At 35.2% G+C, this 19,264-nt stretch overlaps 1 protein-coding gene across 1 annotated transcript; it reads right to left on the reverse strand.

The window, feature by feature from the left end:
* Nucleotides 1-15,492: 15,492 nt before the first annotated feature.
* On the reverse strand, nucleotides 15,493-18,976 carry LOC145040665 (F-box/kelch-repeat protein At3g23880-like). Its single transcript, XM_078988576.1, has 3 exons — nucleotides 18,694-18,976; nucleotides 16,631-17,188; nucleotides 15,493-16,321 (listed from the first exon to the last, which is right to left on the reverse strand). Exons 2-3 carry the CDS (start codon nucleotides 17,159-17,161, stop codon nucleotides 15,722-15,724), a joined length of 1,131 nt encoding a protein of 376 aa, XP_078844702.1. The 5' UTR covers nucleotides 17,162-17,188; nucleotides 18,694-18,976; the 3' UTR covers nucleotides 15,493-15,721.
* Between the last annotated feature and the right edge of the window lie 288 nt (nucleotides 18,977-19,264).

Consider the following 19,264-nt stretch of genomic DNA (forward strand, 5'->3'; position numbering starts at 1 on the left):
CCCCTCTCCTACATCGTTATGCAGGTAATATAGTACTCGAGCAGCACCAAGACATATATGAATCCTTTGCGCCCATGTAAGATGATCAGTGGCTAAGTGATTATCGAGGCTTCCATGAATCTGATGCTTATACACAATGATCTTTTCATCACCTTCATCACAGAATCCAACAAGAGAGAAGAGATTCTTGTGTTTGTAACTTGAGAGCATCACGATCTCCATCAAAAACTCTTTTTGTCCCTGCAGCCTGCACTTCACATCTAACCTTTTTACAGCGACGGTGGTGGAGCTGGCGGAGACTACCAGGAGTTGACCCTTGTACACCCAAATCCACCATGACCATGAATTTCATGCTTTGTAGTAGGGTGAGCAAAAACCGAACTGATAAAAGAAAAACCGCTAAAACCGCAAAAAACCGCAACCGAGAAACCGAAACCAATGCAAAAACCGATGGTGCGGATTTTTTTTTTTTTTTGAAAAACCAAATTTGTTGGTGCAGTGGGGTTTTTATTTAGAAACCGAACCGCACCGAAAGCTTATAAACAATAAAATAAATCACTAATTTAAATCATATACAATTATACATATTATTTAAAAAACTAGTAAATTCTAATTTATACATATATCATATATTGAATTTGACGGTAATTAGTAATTAGCTATTAGCTTTAATCTATTGTCACTTTGTGTTTTGTGTTTGTGACTTAACGACTATGTGTAAAATATAAATATTATATAGTCTATAACTTGTAAGTGCAAATTGAAGAAAAGAATGAACTTGAGAATATGTGTTGAAAATGAAGTGATCAAGTAAAAAAAAAAAAAAAAAAAAAAAAAAACCTCAAGATTTCGGCTTCTAAATGTTAGGAAACGAAACGATACCATGACAGACAATCATAAATCTTCACATGAACATCACGGTAAAAAAAAAAAGGTACCAACGAACATAAAAAACTGGCAACATATGCTTGACTCGGTTTAAAACTGACACCGAACCAATACAAACCGAAACCGCACTAAAAAACCGCAAAACCGAACAACTGAAAAACCGCATCCAATAGTTTCTAAAATACAAAAACCTTACCTTTTGGTTTGCGGTTCGGTTTGGCCCTAAAACCGCACCATGCTCACCCTTAAGTTTGTACGTGTGTTCTTTATGTTTTCTATAAGAGTATTTCCTATACATAAATAATTGTTTACATTTTGATTTATGTTACTATAAAAACAACAAATTTATAAAGAGAATCAAGTTTGAACAAGAAAACAAAGATTAATTTGAAGATTAATTTACAAAAGTTATACAAACCGAAATCTCTAACACAAATGAAACACACTACAACACTATTTTTTTGGAACCAAAAAAAAAAAGATTTACAATGTCAAATTAATCATGGCTGGATTTTGTAGCCACCCTTCAACACTCTATTTACAATGACACAAATAAGAACTCTAATGAATGCAGATCCGATCCACAATGTGTAAATTAGGGATGTGCTTCGAACACGAACCGACCTGAGCCGAATCGGACCCGAATAACCTGAAACCCGAATTGGATGAAAAGTTGGAACCGAAACCCGGACCAATTATACTAATACCGGACCGATTCGGTTCAAGTAGTACAAGTTTAGGTTTGGTTATTAACCCGAAAGGACCAAAATAACATGTACAATATGCTTTTGAACCAAAATGACTCGAATAATTCAAATAAACAAAAATGAACCAAATAACCTAAATAAAGAAATTTTATATCTAGTTCAATAAAAAAATATATTAAACATTGATAATTCATATTCCAAAAATCCATAATTCATATTTAAACATTAAGCATTAAACATCCAAATTAAAATATTAATCTTATTTTTTTTTTCCAATATAACAATGACCAAATACAAATTAACTATTCAAGAATATTGATTGGTTGTTTTTCGTTTCCACCTTCATTGTTTATCGCATTTTCCAACTCTTTTGTGGTGTCATTATCTTTCAAAACTTCATCAATGTTATCCATAATTGGATTTCTTGATTTCCTTAGCCAATTTTTGGTGAAAACCAAAGCCTCTAATATATTTGCGGACAAATTTGTTCTGTATGGATCTAATACCCGCCCACTTTGTACTAAAAGTCGCCTCGGAAATTTATAGCCTCAAAATATCTATCAACATAAACAAGCAAAGTGTTAAAATATAATTATAAAAAAATATACAAATAAATAAAGTTATAGCTTTCAGCATACAAGATAGAATAAGATAAAGAGATGCATTTTGTTTCCACCAAAGTAGAATATCAAAATATTTATTGCATTTAAATGACTGCTCGCTTAGGTATCATGTCAACTCTGTTTTTGTTGATGTCGATGGGTAATCTGCTTGTACTATTAAATCAACCACGAAGTCATTCTCGTCATCAAGGAGAACTACATCTTCATGAGCATGTGTTTGACTTTGTGAAGACTTGATATTTTTAAACTTTGCTTTGTAGAAATTAAAAAATTTCTCAAATCTTTTTTCAATATCTCATATCAAGGCATTAGCCTTTAAAGTGACTTCCGAGTTGAATATGGGAGGTTCTCCGATATTCTTTAAATCAACTTCTCAAAGGCTTGTTGAAGAAACCCAAACTTCAACTGTGGATCTAATACGACCACAAAGTACAAAAAGTCGTTTAATTTTTCAAGGTCATCCAATACTTATCATCTTTCTCAATCATATCCTTCCAATTCAAGAAAAAATAGGGAGTTGACACCTAATCCCTAATGTGTTTGTACACATAGCATACTTTTGTAAAAAAACGATGTGTCATAGGTTTTGTTGATGTCGATATTATGCCGGTTTTTACCTTAAATATCTCGAGAAATCCAACCATGCTCTACAAAACTTGAAATCTTCTTCTACGGGGGACACAACATCTCGAACATATCTAGAATCTATTACAAAAAAATAAGTGTAAGTTAAAATAAAATAGCTTTAATACCCCCTATTTAGAGGCATGCATCTTTATGAATATACAATAAAAAAATAGCATAAAATAGTGTAAACAGTACGTTAAATTGTGAACTACATGTTGCAAAAAAAAACTCAGGCAAACCGGACAAATAATGAAGAAGCTATGAGAGTTCAAAGTTGGCATAAAAATCTGCAAACATATTGAATAAGAAAAAACAGCTTCAATGCTTTCTATTTAGGGGTGTGTATCTCATTGAATATACAACCAAAATAGCATAAAAATAGTGTAAACACTATGAATTGTAACCCTAGACTGATCAACAAGATAAAACAACTCTTTTGACAATATTTACAAAAACACATCCTTAACTTTCGACTGTTTTTCACCTCAATCTCAAGTCCAATGAGATACAACTCTAGCCCAATAAGCCTGCTACAATTCTTTAGCCCATTATCTAGTTTAGCCCAAAAGCAACTTATTACAAGTACAACATTTAACTACAACATTTAGAACAAGTTATTATTCTTTTAATTTTATTGATGAACATTCAAATTTAAGATTGATTTAGCAAAGGTATATATTTTTATCCCATCCCCCAATCTTAACTTGGAATGGGTCCAACAACTTTAACTGTTTACCCAAAATACTCTTGTTTCATTCCACATAAGGATTTTATAAAGTTATTAGCCAACATACGCTTGTGAACGAGTTTCCAAAACCATCCAAAACCTTATCTCTGAATTTTTGACATCAATCTAAACAACATAAATATTATCGTAAAAGTTATCAACCGCTAAAATTATAGTGAATATGTAAGTCTCTTCACAATTTCTTACCTTCAAATGTAACCAATGCCAGAGAACGATATTCAAACTCGATGGAAGATCTAGAAAATGTTGCTTATATCTAACTTTTCAAGAGATACATGACTCTCCCATAAAAAGACAAAAACAAGTAACATATTTTCTAATGCCTACATATTTCCACAATCAACGATGACATGGGCAACTAAAGATTAATTAAGAGACTTAGTAATATAAATACTTTTTTTCGGGACTTAACTTCAAATAAACTCTCATAGCCAATTGAACATGAGAACCATGGTGAGCATGTATAAATTGACTTAGGGGTTGGATAGCAAATGCAACGTGAAGACAAATCATACAAGTGATAGTCAAATAAATTAATTTGTGTATAGTGGTTTGAGATTTAGGTGTTGTTTGTTTTATCGAAGCGAAAATGTATGAAGTCTGCGGACCACCTCTCTGTAGTAGAAGAGGATGACCAAATGGCTGCAGCGTGTAATAAAAAGTTTGTTTGTTTTTTAACCTCTACAGACTGTTGCAATTGTTGGTCAAAGGTTGACCTGGTAATTAGGAAGAAAATAAAGCACATGACAGTCATCACCGTTGGAAAAATGGACTGTTCCTATTATTTCTCTTTTTTGTTAATTTTAGTAGTTTAAATAGTAGAGTTTAGATGTTACAAATCATTAGTCGAAATTTCCTTGTACAACAACTCAATCATTAGGTTGCTATTCTTCATTCAATAAAGAAGTAATCATTCGACTGTCTATTTCCAGTTTTACCCCTGTTAATTCCTTGTTGTTTAATGTTCCATTGCTTGATCCTCAACATTTGGTATCAGAGCTAAACAGATCCTAATCACTTGCATGCCCAAGTATCCTTGATTCAACAATATGATAGCCTCATCATCATCTAATCAGCCCAAAGATAGCCCCCTCACTCTTCAATGCCCGATGTTGGCTTCACTAAACTACAATACTTGGTCGATTAATATGGAAGCCATCATGGATGCCCATGGGTTATGGGATGCCATTGAGCCACCAATTGGAGTGGTTGTGGATGAGAAGAAGTGCAACCAGGCTCGAGCTTTTATTTTCTAATCTATCCCAAAGGAGATACTTGCACAGGCTACCAAGAAGAAGACATCCAAGGAGGTTTGGGACTCTCTAAAGTCTCGGTTTGTGGGTGCAGAAAGGTTCCAAAAGGCAAGACTCTGGGTACTGAAGAGTGAGTTTGAAGCACTCCAAATGAAGGAAACAGAAACCATAGATGATTATGTAGGAAAGATATCAGCCATGATTTCAAAGTTCGGGAGTGTAGGGAAAATATTGGAAGATGAAGAATTAGTAAGGAAGTTGTTTGATACAGTCCCAGAAAGGTTTATAAACCTAGTGGCATCGATTGAACAAAGTTGTGACATAGAATCAATGCCATTTGAAGAAGTAATTGGGCATTTGAACGCTTATAAGGATAGGCTCCGGCTCCGAAAAGCAAGCACACAAGCAGATAATGCCCTGCTACTTACCAAGGCAGAAGGCTCATCAACCCACCGGAGCCCAAGCAAACAGGTGGTCGAGGAAGGGGAGGAAGTAATAACCAAGGAGGAAGAGACAGATCACGAGGGCGAGGATCCTCTCGTGGCAGAGATGGGCGCTAGGGTGGTGACTCACGACAGGAAACAAACAATACCAACAAGAAGCCACGAGACAAGAGCAACATAAGATGCTACGAATGCCAAGAACTTGTTCATTATGCATATGCATGCAAGGCAAAGAATCAGCAGGACCAAGAAGTAAACTTGGTTGCTGATGTAGAGGAACCAAATCTACTGTTGATTGTTTGTGGAGAAAAGAATGCTAAAGTAGTCCTTTGAATGAAGAAAAAGTCTACCCAAGCCAACTTAAGGAGAGTAATGATGAAAACATATGGTATCTAGACAATAGGGCTAGTAACCATATGACAGGATACAAGGCTTTATTCGTTGAACTTGATGAGAAAGTAACGGGCCAGGTTCAATTCGGAGACAGGTCTAAGGTTCCGATCAAAGGAAAGGGTACTCTCCTGTTTGACTATAAGAATGGCGACCAATTTGTCATCCCAGACGTGTATTATATTCCTGCTCTGCACAACAATATAATTAGTCTAGGACAAATGACCGAAGAGGGGTATGATGTAGGGATGAAGAAATAGTTTTTGAGAATGTATGATGAAGTAGGCTGCTTATTTATGAAGGTGCAAAGGTCCAAGAACAGACTTTATAAAATAAAGCTTATGCATGTATGCCTAACCATGAGTATAGATGATGACTCATTGTTATGGCATGCATGTATGGGAATGGTGATAGGTATGCCCCAGTTGACTCACCCATCACAAGTTTGTGAAGGTTGTATGGTAAGCAAGCAGGCAAGACAGAGTTTCCCAAAGGTGATCCAGTAGAGAGCAAAAGATCCACTCCAACTGTTGCACGCAGACCTCTGTGGACCCATTACACCTGCAACAAAAGGCAGTTTTCAATACTTCCTGCTAATTGTAGATGACTACTCACCTTACATGTGGGTGTACCTGATCAAAACCAAAGATGAGGCCTTCAACATCTTCCAAAAATTCAAGTCACGAATTGAAGGGGAGAGTGAGTATAACATCAAAATGTTATGAACTGACTGGGGAGGCGAGTTTAACTCCACCCAGTTCGCTAATTTCTGTGAACAAGTTGGGATTCGTAGGCAATTAACGACTCCACACACACCCCAACAAAATGCTGTTGTGGAGAGGCGTAATCGAATAATTCTAAAGATGACTCGATCGCTACTCAAGGCCATGAGACTGCCTGATTAATTTTGGGGCGAGGCAGTACGACACTTGGTGTACTTGCAGAATAGAATTGGGACGAAGGCACTAAATAATATAACTCCATACGAGATCTGGAAGGGGTCCAAGCCATCCTTAGCACACCTGAAGGTCTTTGGGTTTGTAGGGTTCATCAAAAGGTTGTGTGGTCTAACAAAATTGAGCGACCAGAGTGAGGCTATGGTGTATTTGGGAACTGAAGAAAGAACTAATGGATACCATATGTATAATCCCAGTAGTCGATGGATTGTAGTAGCCAGAGATGTGATGTTCAACGAAGCGAAATCTTGGGCTTGAAATAACGAGTCAATAGTGGAGCCTCTTACAACCCCTTATTGGACTAACATTGTGATCGATATGGCAGCCCAATCCCAACCAGCCCAAGAAGTCGATCCAGAAGATAATGTGAGTGAAGACCCGTTGACACCATTACATGGTGACTCTCAGCTAGAACACGAAACTCACTGTCTACCATTTGAAGATACGCCACAACAAAGCTCGCACAGATTCGAGTCGCGATCAACACCTCCAAGTTAAGAAGCGGTAGAAGTTGGGTCTGTAGTCTGATATGATGACACACCAGCGAAAGGATTTCGATCACTCAATGAAATTTACGAGAACACAAAAAGATTGGATGAGGCTGAAATATAAGAGTTGTATGAGAAAGACCAGGAACTATTGTTGATCGCCGATGAACCTACGACCTATGAAGAAGCAACAACTGAAAGGGCTTGGAAGCAGGCCATGAAATTGGAATTGGAGTCAATTGAAAGAAACAATACCTGGTCCTTAGCAAAATTGCCCCCAAATCGCAAGGCAATAGGGCTAAAATGGGTATTTAAGTTAAAATGGAATGCAGCTGGAGAAGTAATTAAACATAAGGCCAGATTGATCGCAAAAGGCTACGTTCAAGAAAGGGATATCAGTTTTTACGAAGCCGTTGCACCAGTAGCCAGGTTGGAGATGATAAGACTGATCCTCTCAGTAGCAACTAAAGAAAATTGGCTTGTTCATCACCTGGATGTCAAGTTAGCGTTCCTGCATGGCGATCTTAAGGTGGAAGTTTACGTAACTCAGCCCACAGGATTCACGGTTAAAGGCAAGGAAGGTTGGGTGTACCATTTTCACAAGGCCCTGTGTGGGTTACGACAGGCACCAAGGGCATGGAATGTAAAGCTCGACCAATCACTCAAGTCACTTGGATTTACCAGATGTGCCTAAGAGCAATTCGTCTACAAGGTACACGAACCCAACTTGATTCTCATAGTTGGAGTATATGTAGATGATCTTATAGTTATTGGTTCGAGTGAAAAGGGAATCCAGGAGGTCAAGAATAGAATGAAACGATTGTTTGACATGAGAGATCTGGGATTGCTATCATATTACCTGGGAATTGAAGTATCACATGATAAAAATAGTATAATGCTCACACATAAGGGATATGCTGAAAAAATCCTAAAGGTATCAGGGATGGAAGGCTGCAATAGTTCTCAGTACACAATGGAGCCAAAAACTCCATTTAACCAAAGATGAAGATGGTGAACCCGTGAATGAAACAATGTACAGGAAACTTGTTGGGAGTTTAAGATACCTGGTCCACACAATACCAGACCTTAACTACAGTATTGGAGTGGTGAGCAAGTTTCTAAAAAACCCAAAACAAAGTCATTATGCTGCCATAAAATATATCCTAAGATATGTGAAGGGAATAACTGAGTATAGGTTGATGTATCACAGCGGAGGTGATGGAAGACTTATGGGTTACAGTGACAACAGCTACAACAATGACTGTGAAGATAGGAGAGGAACCACTGGAGTAGCTTACTACTACTCAGGAAATCTAATAACATAGGCATCATAGAAACAGAAAACTGTGGCTCTCAGTTCATGTGAAACTCAGTATATGGCTGCAACTACAATTGCATGTCAAAGACCGTGGTTAAGGAATTTGTTTAGTGAATTGATGGGAAAGAAAGCACAAAAGGTGAAGCTGTTAGTTCACAACCAATCCACTATAGCACTCATAAAAAATCTAGTGTTCCATGGTAGAAGCAAGCACATAGACATAAAGTTCCACTTTATTCGTATGTGTGTTGAAAAGGAAATGTGACATCCCCAATTTCTCGGCCAGAAAAGACCGATTTGTTTATGCTTTGTTTCATAAATCAGAGTAATCGTTTAAAGAAAACGGTTGCGGAATTTGTTCCCAAAACAAGATATGATAAAAACTTATCAAAGCATTTCTCAAAGAGAATGTATTTTCATGAAATAATAAAACCTCGGGATGTCATGTTCCGATACAGACACATAAGCATAAATAGAACATAAATTCATTTACGCTGGTAATTTACATCTCCTTTAATCTCTCAGTGCGAAGCAGCTTCGTATCGAAACCTGTGATACAATTAAACTGAGTGGGTCAGGCTTGGGATCCTGGTGAACATATAGGGTTTTCAACCCACAATCATATAATTATTATATTTAATCATCAAACAATCAACCCAATTACTCATCCCTGTTATCTTCTTTATTTCATAAGGTTTTACCGTAAGAATCATGTATCCTTTATTCATTCATTCCTAAAATTTAACTTTAAGGAATAGACAGGAATTCCACTGTTATTTAAGGCGCATCTACCAACTTTATCATTTAAGCGCCTCTGCCAGGATTACGACATTCACTATTAGGCGTATCTGCCGACCTTATCCTATAAGCGCATCTGCCAAGATTATCCTATAAGCGCATCTGCTAGTATTATGACATTCTGTGACAACCTGAAATTTCCATTTGTACGAACATTATATATTCAATAGAAGCTAGTCCAGTTTCAGTGATTTTCAGACTTGTCCGAACAAGTTTGTGTACATTAGGGTTTACGTTTCTGGATATATCAGGAGAGTGGATGCTCATGTATTTGTGAAACTTGAACATTCCAAGTTTCATAATGTTATAGTCCAACTTCCGAAATAAAAATATTTTTTGTCAAAATATTTCAGGACTATAAATAGATTTCTGAATTTAATTAATTCATTATTCACAATTCCAACTAGAGAAAAGCCATTTTCTCTCTGACGGATCTTCGGGTTTTCATCTTGGATTGTGAGTCTACTTTCCTAAATGTGTTTTAATGTTTGTTATATGCTTTATAACATTGTTTACATGTCTAAAATACAAGATCCGGGAGCTTACGGCCCAAGAACGTTCTTGGGGTGTAAACTCCAAAACGAAGCCTAAAGGCTTCCTAGTCCCGATTCCTTGTTAGAAAACTTGTTTAGGACTTAATGTATAAACATTTGAGGCTAGAAATCAATCAAGAAACCCTAGTTATAGGAGTTTACGGCCAAGGATATCTCTTGGGCCGTAAACCCCTTTTTAAGGGCTATAAGTGCCCTAAATCACCCCTAAAGCTTAAGGACCTTTACCCTCTAATGCTTGTAGTTAATTTGGACACCAAAACACTTCAAAATCATAGGGTTTTAGGAGTTTATGGCCAAGGAAAGATCTTGGGCTGTAAACCCCTTTTTCAAGGGCAAAGTGTGCCCTAAACACCCTTAAAGCTTTAAGACATTACCCTTTAATACTTAGGACTTGAATGGGGAGTAAACTACATCAAAATCACCCCTTAAAGGGAGTTTACGGCCAAGGAACATCTCTTGGGCCGTAAACTCCAAATAAAGGCACAAAGGTGTGCCTAATGTCCCCTTAGCCTTAAGCAAAAACATGGAAGTTATCCTACATGTGCAAGTGCCTTAAATGAATTAAAACCAACACCCCATAGGAGTTTACGGCCGTAAACTCTAGGGGATATGGCCCTTTGGCCGTAAAATCCCCAAAGGAGCATTCCAAGGCCTTAAACTACTTCAATGATTATTCCAACAAGGCTAGGCTTATTCTAGGATCAATACAGCACTTCAAAACACCCAAAACCACCAAGTGAGGAGTTCATGGCCGTAAACTCATGGCTTCACGGCCGTAAACTCCAAAGGGTGGGGTTTGTTGGGTGGTGAACTCATATACAAGGTCATTGGTGCATTAAACCCCTTTTGCCTTGTCCCGTATCAACTTAGATGCAACCATTAGGACCTATAACACTTATATAAAGTGTTTACATGTTCCTAAGTGTCTCAACTTACTTTGTTAAGTTATTATTTGGCTAATTAGTTATATATATGCTCATTATATGATAACTAGGCTCGAACGTGTGAACAAGTCTCCGTTTGCCACCTAGCACGGTACCCGATACATCAATCCAATCTACTCACCACAAGTGAGTTTCATACCCCTTTAATCAACCTTTGAAATACTTTTAAATGTTTTAAATACTTTACGGGGGGGGGGGGGGGGGGGGTGGGGGGCACAAGTTAAATACTTATAGTTATTGCATCAATCACATATGATTGCATTAATCACATGTGATTAATAACTAGAAAACCAATGATTTTATCACTGTTCGAACTGTTTATCAAATTGTTTTACTTCAAAATGTTTTACAAACTCTTTTACTTATCAAATGCTTTTATTAAACATTGTTTTACTTCTTATAAATTGCATGCCCATATATGTATAGATATATAAGAAATGTTTAAAGGGCTTAGGAAGGCCATCCGCCCTATTTCCTTTTCGCGCACTGAGATGTGGTCTAGTGGGATTTCGGGTGACCATCCGAGGGTCGTTTCAATATTAGTTATATATCATATATACATGTATAGACATAAAAGTACTTCCATATTCATACTTATCAGTACATCAATAGCTAGTTACCATCGGGGTAACACAGAACATATACAACTATACTAGAAACAGTACATATACAACTATACTAGAAACAGTACATATACAACTATACTATAAACAGCACATATACAACTATACTAGAAACAGTACATATACAACTATACTAGAAGCAGTACATATACAACTATACTAGAAACAATACATATACAACTATACTAGAAACAGTACATATACCACTATACTAGAACGAGAAACATTACATATACATGAACGCGTTAACAATTGTGATCCACTGTGTCGGAGCATGCCTTAAATGTCATGGACCGAGTTGTAGCCAGAATTCTCTTGGAGGGAGAGCGTGAGTTTGCGTATAAATCTATACTGGATTACACCTTGCTGCTAGCTACAGCCGGACCTGTAGGTCTACGGGTGCCAATCGTCATTCCGTTATTACGACCATTCATTGTGTCGTTGTTACCAGTCGATAGCATGGTGCAATTTATCACATTATACCTTAATATAAATCCGGTTTAAGGTAGTTAGTACAGCAGTAGTTCTTATAATACAAAACTACAGTACTACATTGATTTACCCATTACATATTTTAGTGATAACCTCACTTAAACGTTAATGTACAAACTATATTTTGTTAAATGATAGTTACACTTGGTAAATTACACACTTTTACATCAAACGAGCATACAAAACAGTTAAGCCTTGGTAGAAGGCTACTTTAATAGAAAATATAGGTTTTTCTAAGAGATTCAAACTTTTACAAACAATTACAAACCTTTACATACAGTTTACAAACTTATACTTATTACATGTTCAAACCTTTTTGGATGACAAATACCGACACTAAAATACTTAGGAACTCACCAGCTTAATGTTGATAAACTCTTTCAAAATAACTTGTATTCCCAGGTCATCAGTAGACAGGTACCGATGCCAGCTTTTGAGAAGATGGAGCGCATCCAAGACTCATCTTATTATTTTGATATACATTATTTTTGGTGCCTATACTGTACAGAACACGCTTGTATTAAAATTATATATTTAATGCAATGGATGATGTTGTTTTCTTATTTACATTTACTGTGTTGTGATACTTTACATGACGTCCTCCGCCCCAGAACGTTTCCGCCGTTCTTGGTTTTGGGGTGTGACACATTCTCTATTTGGTGCATCTACCAGTATTATTCTTAAGCGCATCTACTAGTATTATGACATCTCTATTTGGCGAATCTGCCGACATTATATCCTATAAACGCATCTACCAAGATTACGACATTCACTACTTGGTGCATCTACCGATATTATTCTTAAGCGCATCTGCTAATATCATTCTTAATCATCTTTCATACCTCATCATTTTATCACATACCAACTATCTCATCTACCCAAGTTCTACCCAACATATTTGTAGATATAAAATACATATACAATTTAACTCATTTAAAAAACTATATAAAACATCCATTCCACACTCATCTCAAATAAGCAAACAATGTATAAACACATAGCACGTATTTCATAGCAAATACTTAATATTTATGTGTTTGAAGAGAGTGACTACACACTTACCCAAAACATATACTTAATACATTCAAACAATACTTATATTAATATCGTGTTTATGAAAGGGACTATACACTCACAAATATAAACAACTTTATATTATACACATAGCATGTATTTCATAACAAATACTTAATATTTATGTGTTAGAAGAAAGTGACCACACACTCACCCATATAAACAACGATATATATATATATATATATATATATATATATATATATATATATATATATATATATACATAGCACGTATTTTATAAAATGTTTCATATCTATGTGTAAGATGAAAGTAACTATACACTCACTTGATCAGAAGTTGATCGGACAGCACTACGGCTTGTAGAAGTAGCATTCTTCGGTGAAACCGGGATCACTTCACACACTGGGTTTCTCGCGGGCAGAGCTTCGGCTCGGAAACTCTTTTTTTCTCAGGATATTCGGGCTTCGGGACTCGCTTCGGGTCTCGGAATGATACCGGAGCTTCGGGGGTACTTCTTTGCATGTAAATCGAGGTAATATGCGTGAGAGATGAGAGAATGAGCAACCAAACTCAGCTAGCCCTTCAAATCTATTTATAGGGCAAAACTGGCCCTTTCCACGTCGTGGAACCTTTTGCCACGTCGTGGGCTTGGTCGTCACTGCATGCATCATCTCAAGTTGCATTTGGGGGACTCCCGAAGGTGTCAGAAGATTTGCCACGTCATGGCACTGCTTGCCACATCGTGGTCTCTGACACAACTTTGGGGTTCGCACCCCAAACTTCAGAAATTCATAACTTTCGCATACGAACTCCGTTTTCGACGTTCTTTATATCGACGCAAAGGTGAGATTATGATCTACAAATCTAGTTTAGACTCCATTGACTAATTTTGACTTTATTTTTAATATATTATAAGTATATTACTTATATATTATCTTTAGTAGGCCGGGACAGGAAACTCCGTACGAAATTCATAGCTCCTTCATCTGAACTCCGTTTTCGTCTGTCTTTTTATTGTTGGACTACTATCGATGACATCTTCGAATCTCGTTTAGATCACTAAGGATAGATATCTATCTACCTTAAATTTACTATTTACGTCGCACTGGGTCGCGCTGGGTCATGCCGGGTTTGTCGCGAAACTTCGACAGGTCATAACTTCTTCATTATAACTCGGATTTTGGCGTTCTTTATATGCACAGAAACCTTGTGACATATACTAAAACTTGGTTAAGATTAATCCTTCTAAATAATCTTCCATCAAAAAGTCATTTTTGATGCTTATCGTCTCTAATTTGACTAGCCCAGATCTATGGGCGTTACAGGAACGGATTCAAGTGGAGCATGTGAGTAGAGATCAACAGAAGGCTGATGTTATAACAAAAGCAATGCCAAGGATAAAGTTTGTTGAGATGAGGGCACTAATTGGCATAGAAGACCTGAAGAAGAAAGGTCAACCTTGAGGGGGAGAAATGTTGGTCAAAGGTTGACCTGGTAATTAAGAAGAAAATAAAGCACATGATAGTCATAACTGTTGGAAAAATGGATTGTTCCTATCATTTCTCTTTTCTGTTAATTTAAGTAGTTTAAATAGCATAGTTTAGATGTTACAAATCATCAGTCGAATTTTCCTTGTACAGCAACTCACTCATTAGGTTGCTATTCTTCATTCAATAAAGAAGTAATCATTCGACTGCCTATTTCCAGTTTTACCCCTGTTAATTCCTTGTTGTTTACTATTCCATTGCTTGATCACCAACAAAAATAAGTTAAAGTAAGGCGTGAAGATGTTTGAAGCAGATGGTCAAGTGCTATGTCACGCAGCACACATGCAACAGTTTTTAAGTTCGAAATCTTCTGAAAAACAAACATCATGAAGGGTCAAGTACTGCGTGTGTGCTGCGTGAGACAACAATAAATGGTTAGAAGGGGTTTTTTTAGAAAGAAAACAAACAAGACCTTATTCTTTTGTTATAAGTTGACAATGTAAAACAACACTGAAACATTAAAAATCACAAAACTAATCATGGATTTGCAATAGGTTATTTTCAAAGATAGTTGGATTTTTTAATCCATAACCGTATAATCATTAATTTAAATTAATATGTAAAATATTTGAACATAGTTAAAATTAATAATAAATTGATGTAACTTTTGGAAACCATTAAAATAAAATGAGATCTATCTATACCGACTAACTTTAATAACAGTTAAAAATCAATACTAAAATCAAATATTTTATTTAACTTTTTCATGTATAACCTGCATTAAGTTGATGTAAATTTTGGCCATATTTTTGGCAACTAACCAGCTTGGGTCGTGAGTTATGCCATAAAGTATTTTTTTTTTTTATATTTTTATTTATTTATTTATTTTTCCTTTTTGGTTAGTGTTTTTGAGATACGTTATAGAAAAGCCAATTTACCTATTACTTTTCCAACTCAAATTTTCTGATTCCACACAATATACTAATCAGATAAATGTTAATTACCCTCATCCTAAAAATAAATTAATCGTTTGTGAGGCTTTAATAATGTACCTTCCTCACATGTTTCCTCTTTAGAACAGTATCGATCAAAACATCTATTATGCAATCAACTCATCAACAAAGAAAATATCCCATTTGTTTATGATATATACACAAATATAATACATAAAAAGATGTAATGTACAAAGCCAAGCCACATTCAAACACTACCCAAATGACTTCAATTTTTTACACAAACAAACCACGTTACCTACTTACATTCCACAATCATTAAAATATAATAATAACCATATATGCAAACACACACACACACAAAATATACAATCACTTCAAACCTTACCAATCACTCTTCATTGTTACCATCACTTTCAACATCCAACAATGCTAAGCTCTCTTCATATCTATCAATAGAAAACGACCATAATACAACACCTTTGCTACAACACCCATCAACAGTATAACACCCTGCCTCACGATTATAGATTGTTAAATTGCATCTACGTGATTCAGTTATCAAATCCCCATTATGTCTCAATCTCAAAGGTCTCCCTAAATCCGTATCCGGATAATGCACATCATATATCAATGTCCATGAAGTCGGTTTCTTGTACTCGTTCATAATCCATATCTTGTAAGTGCTTGAACCCACAACTGTACAACGGTTTGAATAAATCACCCCCAAAGAATCTCCAACAACCGTTAGTGTTACTCCCATTGAAGAATAATGCACCAAATACTCAGGCAATTGGATTTCTCCAAAAACGTTTTTACTCATGTCCATTGTTAGTATTGAGCAATGTGAAACTCCCAAATCGGCTGCTAACCAATGAACATATCCATTGAAAAACACTTGTGAGCAGTCGCTAAGGATATGGTAGCAAGGAAAATCTTGAGGGAACACGATCGGTTTCCAAATCGCGGTTTTCACAGTGTAAATCTCAACCTGAAATCACATCAAAAAAAGTGGCAATATAATCAGTTTAAGATATGTTTGTTAATGATTAGGGTTTAGGCCTATGCCCTTAAGGATACATAAGAGACCTAATCTAAACCTTAAAGGGCTTGGTCCTAAACCCTAATCACTAACAATGCTATCGATTAAGGAAGTGATTCGTACACAACAATTTATGTTTTCAAATGTTGTATTGTACAACTAAGCATAAATTGTTGTGTATGGAGAAAAACTTTTGTATACGAATCACTTCCAATCAATTAATACATATAATATTATATATGTTGAATAAAAACATACCTCAGGTCTATCGATCAAGTTACTACGATCATATGCGAGTCTAACTACCTTATAATCATCAGAATTCTCACAATACCCAAACCCGAAAACGAGAGTAAGTTCTGGCATGTATGAAGGAGGAGTTAGGGTAATTTTCTTCCTAATGGATGGATTCCATAGTAGGATTTCATTTTTTGGTGATCTTTCATTGTAGATGCAAACAACACCTTTGCAACATGCGATTAGTGTAAAAAATATGGTTCCATATTCATCACGGAGAAGATTGAAGGGGAAATCAATGGGGGCATCGAGAGTGAGCTGTTGGTCATTGTGATGGATAGTGTATACTTCCTTCTTTTCTGTCCATAGACAACATCGAACAAGATTGCGAGAGTTTAATTTGTTGAAATTGTGAAGATGAGTTTGGCTGAATTCGGGGGAAGTGATGAGAGAATGCCATGATTTGCACACTAATCGAAAACGAAGAAGTGATTTTGATGGTAGCATTGAAAGGATGTTGATGATGAGTTCAGGAGGGAGGTACTTTGCCATTTCAAATTTGTAGAGTGAAGGTGGTAGCTGTCATGTACAAAACATCATATTAAATGGTTTGGATATATGTAAAAGTACGGAACAAAACCAATCAAATTGAAGATGAGAAAGTAGACATTAAATATTTTTATAGAACTTGTGTTTGTTTTGAAATTAATATTAGAGCATTTTTCATAAATCATCCATGTGGTTTGATCTAATCTACTACTTTTGTCCCTATCTCTTGTTTCATTCACTCGGACAATGTCTATGTACTTTTTGAAATGAGTATTTTCCTTTACTCTATTAGAAAACTAATTTATCTCTTTTATCTATATAATCCAAATTAAACCAAATTTTCACTCATTGAGTGTATATATATATATATATATATATATATATATATATATATATATATATATATATATATATATATATATATATATATATATATATATATATATATATTGTCTTTTAAACCAAATTTTCAAATATGGCCCCTATATTGTCTTTCATTTATCAATAAGCATTAGAGATACATAAGCTTTCATTTACAAATCAGCATAAAAGTTAATACAGGAGCCATATCCAATTTACACCAAATTTCACTCATTGAGTGTGTATATATATATATATATATATATATATATATATATATATATATATATATATATATATATATATATATATATATATATATATATATATATATATATTACATGATTTCTTATATATAATTTTTAAAATATGATGAAATTTGGATACGAAATCAAGAGGGATTAAAAATGAATAATTAATATTAAATATAAAGTATCTTAATGTTATACTTTATTCATAATTTTTTTTTAACAATTATAGTATATTTTTCTTATATTAACATTTTCTGAAAATAAACTTGATTCTTTAAATATATAATCTAAATATTCTTTTTTTCTTTTTAAAAATACACATGTCATCCAGACAAAAAGTTAGGACGTGTGGGTGGCTCGTGGCTTGGGTCATAAAGACTTATCAAAAAAAAAAAAATTTCTTAAATAAAAGTAATGAGCGGCTCAAATACAACCCCAACAAACAGTCTCACAGGGGTAGTCTAGATAAAGTCTTTAGGGACTAATCGGTCATTTTAACTTGACTTGAAACCTAACCAAAACGGCAAAACCGTCCGAATAATTTAAAAAAATATCTAGGATAAAACAAAAAACAAAACTGTCGGAATAATAATTAGTAACTAGCAGTTGTAATTGCTAGAACAGATACGAATACTCATGCTTATTCTTTGTATGTCGGTCGGTGTATAAAAGATTACCAAAAGGTTTATCATTTATATGAATAAAAGTGTTTCTTTTAGTAAAATATAATAGTATAATCGATCACTACAATGGGTGTTCATATTCTTTAGGGGATATATGCAAAATGAATACGTAAAAATAAACAGAAAACCATTGCTACAAATGGGAATTTATAGATCAGTAGAAAGAATAAGAAACTGATAACAACTCATCATATACTTTATCAAGTAACAATAGATATGATATGGTGATGAGAAATCGAACCTGATATGATATGGGGATGGGAAACGAACTGAACCACTCGTTTCACTGGAGGTAAGTCGGTGGGAAAGGTCGGCAAGGAGGAGGGAGCGGATAGAGATGACGGTGATGAACGCCGTCGCCGGAGAAATGGGGAGGTTTGGAGGCGTCTATTGGGGGGCGTTTATATGGAGGGGGCGGCGACTTTAGTGTTTTGGAAAAGGTGTTTAGTCCTTGTGTATATATATATCTCTTTTTCACCCAACTGGCTTTGATAGGTTCCATAATTACAGATCATCAACCTCATCCAATGTGACTTTATTATATATATATTTTCTCTTATATTAATATTTTAGTAATTTAGTAATTATTATAATGTATTTTATTATTAAAGTTTATTATATACATAAAATATGTATTTTATAAATATATGGATATAACCTCGATATTATTTGCTTTTTCATGCACCTTTTTAAATATAACTACGAAAGTTTCCCTTGCGTTGCCAGATTAGAAGGTATTCCATTGTAAAAAATGTTATTGATTAAATACAGATTAAATTGTCATGCCTGCAACATAGATTCTGCATGTAACT

The sequence above is a fragment of the Lactuca saligna genome, chromosome 1 (assembly GCF_052625555.1).
Source record: "Lactuca saligna cultivar CGN05327 chromosome 1, ASM5262555v1, whole genome shotgun sequence".
NCBI classification, from domain to species: domain Eukaryota; kingdom Viridiplantae; phylum Streptophyta; class Magnoliopsida; order Asterales; family Asteraceae; genus Lactuca; species Lactuca saligna.

Bases quoted from the DNA above. Each gene is read 5' to 3' on its own strand.
- LOC145040665 (XM_078988576.1), bottom strand. From the start codon at position 17,161: ATGGCAAAGTACCTCCCTCCTGAACTCATCATCAACATCCTTTCAATG. The intron at 16,322-16,630 runs GTATGTTTTTAT...ATGTGATTTCAG, and splicing joins ACTTGATCGATAGACCTGAG to GTTGAGATTTACACTGTGAA.